Source organism: Azolla caroliniana, unplaced genomic scaffold (genome assembly GCF_043228905.1).
Source record: "Azolla caroliniana isolate FFs.n. ecotype wild unplaced genomic scaffold, voAzoCaro1.0.p SCAF_16, whole genome shotgun sequence".
Taxonomy (NCBI): Eukaryota; Viridiplantae; Streptophyta; class Polypodiopsida; order Salviniales; family Salviniaceae; genus Azolla; species Azolla caroliniana.
Window position 1 is genome coordinate 3,653,274 of NW_028230451.1, and position 9,554 is coordinate 3,662,827.

General features: G+C 36.5%; 1 protein-coding gene across 1 annotated transcript; it reads right to left on the reverse strand.

Annotated features, from left to right (window-relative positions):
• Positions 1 to 3,625: 3,625 nt before the first annotated feature.
• Positions 3,626 to 9,554, reverse strand: LOC147853641 (putative protein S-acyltransferase 7). Its single transcript, XM_087332076.1, has 5 exons — positions 9,102 to 9,554; positions 6,933 to 7,115; positions 6,415 to 6,678; positions 5,977 to 6,213; positions 3,626 to 4,414 (listed from the first exon to the last, which is right to left on the reverse strand). The coding sequence occupies exons 1-5, from the start codon at positions 9,141 to 9,143 to the stop codon at positions 3,938 to 3,940; spliced, it is 1,203 nt and encodes a 400-aa protein (XP_087188202.1). The 5' UTR covers positions 9,144 to 9,554; the 3' UTR covers positions 3,626 to 3,937.

Genomic DNA, 9,554 nt, shown 5'->3' on the forward strand with positions numbered 1-9,554 from the left:
ACAAATCAGAGCTAAAGGATTGAGAAAGATACCGTAATCTTGCATAAACTCAACATAATTCTATGCTTCTTTATCTTGGTCATTCTCTACATATCCTCTAATGAATGAGGTCCAAAGCACCACATTTGAAGCCATGTGTAAAAATATTATCATTTTCAATTTTTAATTAGCTCATCCATTTGGACGAAACAGAAAAATTGTGTTCCCTTTCTATACATCTCCCATGTTGCCACATGCTTTCAACAAACTAGAAACTAAGTCTCGAAGGCCTTTCTTCTTGGCCCAAGCCTTGAGATTGCACAGAATCTCAATTATTTCTTTCTTTTCAACTGCTCATAGATTGCCATTGACATACATAACTCCCAAGATAGTACCAATAACAATTATACATAGCCACATGCTTCATATCGATGGAGGAAATACCTAGAGAGGTGGTTGATACCTCCAACGTATACAACAATTAACCATGTAGAATATGTTCATCCTTTCCCATCTCTTCTTAAAAACCTCTTTCTTTCGAAAGACTACATCTAAATCACCCTTGATAGCGTCATATTCTCCTTTTAGTGTATACACCAAGGTCAACCAAATCTCCTTAACTACATCCACAACATTTCATTGAATTTGCTGAAATATCCTTCAACATCTACAAGTCCACAAAACCCATAATGTTATGGAACTAATAATCTCCCAAACCACCCCATTCTATATTGAATTAATAGGCATACACGACGACACTTCCTCAACATATCGACCTCTTGTATGTAATACAAAGGTAACCTTTTCTTGTTCATAATCTTGTACCTCACCCTTAATAGCAACCCACATCACTGCCCCCCATTTATATACTCTAGAGCCATATACCTCATGCAATAGACGTAATATCCTTTTCCAAACCAATTTGGCAGCCATACATGACCAGAATAGGTGATGAAGAGACTCCATCTCTAATCCACAAAAATCACACATCTTATCCATATCCTTACAATGCATCCAATCCCTAGTAGGAACCGCATAATGAACAACCACCCATCTAAATAGAATAATCTTCTTTGAAATTTGCATAGCCCATAGCCATTTCCAAAATGTTGTCATATGAGTAGGACAAACATTATAACTCAACCATGTTGTAGCTTGTTGTTGGCCAACGAGGTATCCTACGTCGTAACATCTCCCTTCCCAATCGGACCGAATATTGAAAAAATGGAATCGGCCTAACATCCTCCCCTAAATATGATGTAGGTAACCACTTCCCATTCCCCTTGATGAACATTAGGATCAAGGTCTAGGATCCAAATCTTATCTACCTTAGCGAGACGTCTAACTGGTTTTAATGTAGCCTCAACAAGACATTCATCTTCTAGGGGGGATCAACCCTAATCATCCATCTTGTAAAACATCATAACTCAAGAAAGTATCCTTATCTTGAATGTCACATACTCCAAGTAAAATTTGAAAATTTGAAAATTTGAAAATAATCCCACCCATTTATGACAATTAGAATGTATATTATCCATCAAGTGTAGCTGCAATTTCCTTAACTCATCAACTACCATCTTTCCTCCTCTTATTCCTCTAGATTCTTGTTGCATAATATCAGTAGGATTGTGAACAAAGCGTTGCCACTTACTAAAAGATGAGGCAAAAGATGAATCCACTTGAGCCCAATTTAATCTCACTCTCCTCCCCAACATAGATCCTTCATCATCTAGAAATAAAGGATTCCAAACCAAGGGTTGATGTAAACATTCATCCATCTAAGTGGGCCAAACTTGTTGCAAATTATCTTTTAGGGACCACCAGGCTCGCTTTATCGCAACAAAGAACCTTTCATTCTAAAATACTATCTTATGCGAATGAAAGTTAGGAATAAACCACCATCGAAGAGACATTGTCCATTCACCTCCAGTTTTCGAGAAGACCTCTTTCATTCTTAACTGAAGAAGCGTCTTCCACAGTTCATTTCCTAGCAGTAAACCTTGCACTATAAATGTTGTCAATAGTGCCTTACATTGCATCAGAGGATCTACCAAACCTAAAGCCCCTTGAAAGGTCAGCACTATAATTGTTTTCCAAGTTACCTAGGGTCTAACATTCTTAAAATCAGTAGAACCACATACAAAATTTTTAATCAACCTTTGTAACTTTGACAACACCAATCTCAATTGACTTGCACATTTAATGTGACAATAAGACGAAATACAAACTATATAGATATCCAAACTCTTTCTCTTACACAGTCGGCGTGACTATTATATATATCAACTAATTTTGTTGACAAAATCAGCTGCCTACAAGGGCAATTGGATGAGGTTTGCAACCACTCCGACGGCGTGGTCATTGCCCGCTTACACTTCTGGTAGAAATGGAGGAACACACTGATGGTGACACAAGGAAGAAACCACCCAAGTTGAAACCACCAAGCCCTATGCCGGTTGTCTCCTACTCACCTTCCGCCCTCCCTCCGTTGAAGGCCAAAGGATTGGGCTCATGTTGGCCAGAGATGATTGCCACTCTGGATACCTACTTACATTAAGTAGAAAGTAAGAGAGGATATGTACATAGTTTCATATTCTTGAACTCGATCGGGGGGTGATTCCCTGACTTATATACTTGTAGTCTTTCTGTAAAAAAATTCCTAACTAATTAGACAAAATCCCATCTAAGCTCTAAGGTGTACAGTGTGAGCATGCATGAGGACTACCATCGTGAGCTTCTCTTATATGTAACAAAAAATTTGTATTGTAACGATCGCTCTTTTCTTTTTGGGTACAAGAACGCATACCACATGCCGCTACGAAAGAAGGGTTTGGTCTACCTAGTCAATTCTCAATATTTCCAACAAAATCCTTGTCAAATTTGCCAAATGTGTAAGAATGATAGCGAATAAACTAAAAGGCATCTTATACAATGTTTCATTAAAATGGAATATGGCTTTTTATCATAAACAAAGTCATATAAAAAACAATATAGCAAATACATATGAGTGAAATGCAACCAAATGTGTCCACAAACAATGCATAAGGTTATCTATCATAGATTTTGGAACAAAAACTATATATATGCTATATCAACTTTTAATGGAACGAATCATCATAGAATCTTGTAGAAAGAGCAACTAGTGAAAGGATAAAACCTAGAAGAACATATTGTCCACAAAATTTATATACCATTGCTAACCATCCTTTTTTGCTATATATGGATAACTTAATGATAAGGTTTAATCCATCAAATATACATTGTAAACTCCACAAAATTCAAGAGGATTTGGATAATTTAATTCAAGGGGCCGTTAATGTCAATGTCTCACAAAGCAAGCCTTCTTTGTAAAACTTTTAGAATGTGGAACCCATCGTAAATTTTACTTTATCACTTACAAGATAAGTTTTCTTCCTTGCCTTTGAGAACATTTGTTACAAAGTAAATCCCATGCCTCTTGATACTTTTGGATATTATCTTCATGTGTTTCTGCTAAGCCTCTCTTCTTTTTTTAGTATACCATCCTTTGTGACAAGAGACTTTCACATCACTCCACATCTATAGACTTTTATATATATGCTTTCTCACATCACTCCAAATATGTGTGCTTTTATGCATAGGCCTTCACATCACCCCATGCACGTAGTGCTTCCAAAGGATGGCCTCATTTACATTTCTTAAGTTTACATAAAAATGGCATACACTTTGTAGTTGCAAATGATAAAATACAATGTTAGGACTTACAGAAAAATCACGGCATTGGTAATGTGTTCTCAATCTTTTCTCATGCCATGAGGCTCAGTAGAATCGACCCACTTTTATACAACTAATATCCAACAAATCAGTTATAGAAGTTTCTTAATGTAGACAAGATATCACATATGGGGGCATCCTTGAACCACATTGCACATAAACTGGTCATTAATAATACATTTTGGTCTAATGGAAAATATGTCGGTTAATCTCTTCGCGGAGTGTCCACATGGAAAAGGCTATGGCTGCTTTCTTGGTGAGGACTACAAGGAGGGCTGAAAGAAGGCATAGATAGAATCTCTGGGGAAATCTCCTTGTTCCAATTACTTTCTTCTTCACTATGATAAACATTATTAGAATCTGGCTGCTGAATGTCCCTTGGATAAGGATACACAAGACCATGTTTAATTTCTGGTTTGAATCCTTCATCTGATTGGCCACGAGCAATGTCTTCTGAATATGCTTTACCACCCAATTCCGCATCACCACCGTGAACATCTTTGTTACTGCTCAGTGCCATTATTACAGTATCAAGATTTTCAACTTGCCCGAAATTTGACTCATTAATTTTGGATGGTGGAATTTTGGAGCACAAAATCTCCTTAAAGTTGCCAAGTATACCCTTGTCGTATGGGTTCCCATTGTGATCATAGTAGCGATACCTGAAGTTCTCGTATGTCGTCTGATTAAAACAATGTAAGATTTGACTAATTATATACTAGCACACTCCCTCTCTCCCTCCCTCCTATGATGGGGTTCCTGTGCATCAAATGAGGTAATACAAATATAGACATTATGAGGACCAATCAAAGTACTACCTATGTGAAGTGAGAATTGCATAGATAGGTTTGTATGGTGAAGTCCAAGGTTGACATTGTGAATCATGATTGACCTCAAATTGAGAAATGACATGGAAATTGTGGCATTATCCTCTACGGCATTAAAAAACCATGATTGGAGAGCTATACTCCAAAGTAACACAATAGGAGCATTTAAAAGGTTGGTTAACCATGAAAAAGTCCAAGTAGAACAAAAGAGCATGTTTTCTGTAGTTTCGTGTAAAAACCTTACATTCAGAACTATAACTTCATTTCATTAGTTTCAACCTAGTTTCAACCATAGTAAAAACAGGATTTCCATATACCTGCAGTTGAAGCATTGTAACAAGATCCATTGCAATTATCAAATTAAGCTGAAATTCATACACATGCACTGAAATATTAAGTTTAAAAGAGTCACGGAAAAATACATGCGAAGTATGTATGGTGAAACAGTGGCATATGAAATACAAAATACGCCTCGAACGGTGCTGCCTTTATAAAATAGATGGAAAACTCGCCATCCAAGCATAAATCAAGAACTTACATCTTGTTGTGTACCGCAAAAAGTTGCAGTTGTCAGCAAAATCAGAATTTGGCAGAAAGCCGCACCTGTTGCTACAATGCTCCTGCTCTTGGCAGGAAACCAGAAATTACCCACCCAACTTTGCTCCATAGAGTGATCCAATATGGAATGTACATTTGGAGGAGGAAGTGTCTCCGATGTACTGTGATGTGGCTTGATCTTATAAAGATGTGCAATCTGAACCATGGTCCATGACAAAGAGGAATGGCTCTCTGATTCCACTTTAACCAGGATGTTTGCTTATACATTACTAGTATCCCTAATAATATCCATGCAGAAGAAATTTGTCTATTTTCTCTGCCTAGGTGGATTTCTGCGCATCTAGGTCTCCCTCAAGTGGCCTTTTCAAGGTCTTCTTATCTCTAGAAAGAATGGCAATAACAATCTTTGAGTAGTGTACTCTGTCACTCTCTGGAGAATCCAGGCATTCAGCATATAAAGGACATCATTTACTAATCATAGCCTAAAAGGCATTAAAGCCATGCAGTTTGAAGGAATCTTCCACATGTGGACAATACTCTAAAATCTGTTCATCTTTATAGCATTATTGCCTTGTAAAATGCAAAACCAACATATCTCCATATTTCAATAGTAAAGTTGCCATTTATATCTTTGGTATTGCATTAACAATAAATGATGCATAGGTTTTCACATTAACACTTCTAAGTGCCCTTAGTGAAGTAACTTGGCATTAGTTGAGGTCAAATGCGTGCTTTATTTATTTATTGTGGGTTTCTTCACATTTAATCCATGCAATTTCACATATAGCATAAAGGAAATTAAACAATGCCAAAAATGTATATGAAAAAAGCAAACATGAGAGCTAGGGTCATACAATACCTGATTTGTGCTTATCAAGTACGCATGAAACACAGTGAGACCGCCGACAAACCAAGACGCTAGAAAACAATAAGCCATTAGAGCGACAGATGCAGGTGATCTTTGGAATGCTTTCCAAACTGTATTTGGAGAATTTCCATCCATGAGCTTTTTTATTCGTAACGCACACATTGCGATAACAAAGAAGCATAACAATGTTGACGTGAATATGAACGTTATAAAGAATGGATAATTCCTCTGCAATACAATAAAAACAACCAAATGCTATAAATAAAAACAACACGTCAAAAAATGAAAAACAACAAGGGAGAAAAACCTAAGTACCCATCTTGTTGGATGCTCATCAGAATTCCTCTCTGTAGTACATAATTCATAATACTACATGTGGGTACCCTGGTATTTTTCAAAACTTGGGTATTTTGGTGTTGATATACATACTCTTCCAATGCATTGCCCTATCCATGGGCAATGATGATCGAATCGGTCTACGCAATTGTTGCAAATGGAGCAGTGTGAACACCGAAGGGGCCTATGATGACGACAGGTCTGACAATACTTCCTCTTTACTATCTTTCCATTCACAATTTCATCAATAGGTTGCCATGCAGATGAATCAAATAATGATTCGAAAGCTTCCTTGTTACTATTCCGAGGGATTATTCCTGGATCTCGACTCGCTGTTAGCAAGAGAGATATTAAGACCTGAGCAAAGATAAATGGAACACAGCATAAAATTTCATCATGTTTTGAATTTTGTCTTAGGAAAGGCTAGATATGTCAGATTGCACAAGAATGAAATAATGGCAAAATACCAAAATACCCCTGAGCTAACAGAATAGCCTTGAGTGGTACTCCGACAATTTTGGAAACTAACGTGTATTCTACAGGTTATCCAGAGAGTTTGGGGAATTTTGGTATTCTCGCAATAAAAGAAAGTGGAGAAGGAATATACTAACAGCACATGTGTGAACCACCGACACCACCATGATTGCAATACCCGAATGGTTTGGAAAATTTGTCATAAGTTGCCTTCCAACAAATACACAGAAGACCACCATTGGAACTATAATGAGAGACAAAGTTGGCACGAGGTTTCGAGCATCAGGCCCAAAAAATAACCGTTTTCTAAACAAAAAGGTCTGCAAAGCAATTGCAGAAACAAGAAATGTGAGCAAAGGGCATACCATAGTATTCAAAAAATCAAAGCAACATAGCAGCCTCAAAATCCAGTACTTCCAGAATTAAATAAGATCATAAATACTTTCCTTAGGGTCCAGCTTAAAGATTAAAAGCAAAATACTTAAGTGTCTTATTCCCTTTTGCAATAACATGTCAAGAAAGTGCACTGTAACATATAAAGAACCTATCGTGGTTATGACACTTAGTCTCAATATTTGCACAATTAGACAGAATAAAGGGAGATTATGTTAATGATACATTGACTAGCATATCTACTTCTGAGAAATAAGACAATATATGTGTGTACACATGTATATCTAGCCGTGTGTCTGTTGGATTGTATGCCTATAAGCATACGAGATCAAGCAGCAATCTTAAAAAAATTATCAAACTATCGAAGTTGGTATCCTATGCATATGAGCATAAGAAGTGAATCAAGCTTCACTCCAGAAGGTTACTAGAGTGAACACATGATCCACAAATCTGCGTGTGTTATTTATGTATGCAGGCATGTATGCATGTTATGCATGTATGCTTTCATTTATGCTCACATGTATGTGTGTAAATTGGCTCTTATGCCTGATCCTATATATATATATATATATATATATATATATATATATATAAATTAGCTCCTAGGTCAGATTCTATGCATATGTATGTATGCATAGATGTACCTAAATCTATAAATTGATGGCTCCTTTGGCCAAATACTATGTATGTGTATATATGCATGGATGTACCTAAATATGTGTATAAATAGGCTAATAGTCCAAGGATTTGGCCATATGCCTCCTATTAGTCTCGCTTTTGACAAAAATAGATTGGTTAAATGGCAATTACATTTGGTGTGAAATTTCCTGGAGGCATGATCAGCTAGTGGTATTCTTTTCCTACCCATTGTCTTGAAGTGGCCCATTTGGTCCTCTCTTAATTTACAAATACTAATTTTCTTCTTCCAATAATCTCTTAATTTTCTTCCCACCCATTTGAATTGGCATATTTGATAAATCTCTTAATCCAAGTATACCAATTCGATATTTCTTCCAGCCATTTTCTTCATCTTCCATTGACGTATTTGGTTCTCTCTTGATCCACATTCAGCAATTAAAGACAGAGTAGGAAAAAAAGGACGGATGTGAAGGCATAATTACACGTGGTTACTTCCTACCCATTTTTTTGTCAATATTTGGTAATCCCTATATCCACGATTGGTAACACGGAAACAGCACGTATGAAAAGAATGGTTTACTGTTGCTAGGCCCCACCCATTTTCTTCAATTGGGAAATTTGGCAATCTTTTAATCTACATATACCAATTAAAGGAAATTGGTAAAGCGCCATGTTTGCATCATGGGATAGTGGTTTTTTGTCCCTACTTGCTTGTCTTGAATTGACATATTTTATGAACCTATTGTTCCACACATAGTAATGGTAGAAAATTAGAAAGATGTAAGAGAAAGGATCTAAGTTTGCAAGATTACATATTTTACTAATTGTCTTCATTTGACATATTTTGGTAATATTTTGATCCACATGCATACAATTGGTCAGAAGGTGAACAAATACCATGTTTGATGATAAGAGGGGGTTTTTTCTTTCCAACCATTTGTCTTCAATTGACGTGTTTAGTAATCTAACATCCGCTTAGGAGTAGAAGTGAAAAAAAACATTATGGTTTAGTGATGGTTATTTTATCGTCATGTCCATTTGTCTTCAATATTCATACATGGCAATCTCTTGATCTACATACCAATTAAAGACAATTGGGTTTTTTTTCAATTGGCATGTAGGGGGGCAATCTCTTTGATCCGACACTACACCCATTAATGTAGTAAACGATTAGCATATATGCACACTGCTTTTAAAGTCTTTAGAATCTAGTCTGATTTTGAGACTGACTGACATAATTTAATCTTAGAAAGGTAGAAGTTTATGAGACTTACCTTATTTCCTTGAGATATTCTTCCATTTGATGATGTGGGCATTCTTTCTTTTTGATCGAACAGAGCAAAGAAGAAGAGGGATCTTCTTTTTTTACCCTGAAAACTTAATCAGGAATCCTGCTTTGTTTTGGTTTTTCTTTGTTTTTTCACTTAATTTATAGTGAAATCCCTGTGATGGTGGGGGAGAAATTCACATACAGCCAATTACAGAACGTGAAGAAACGATAAACAAAACCTAATCCTCGTTGTTTTGCTGTAGCTTTTCTCTTAAAAACCCTAATCCTCGTTGTTTCTTGGTAGCTTCTCTATCAAAAACCCTGGTCCCTGTCTTTCCTCGGTAGCTTTCCTCCCAGAAGCCTTGATCTTCGCTGCTTATCTGTATATTTTCTTCCAGAAATCCTAATTCTTGTTTCTCTCTGGATTTGATCAGAAGAGTGAAGAAAGAAGAAGTAA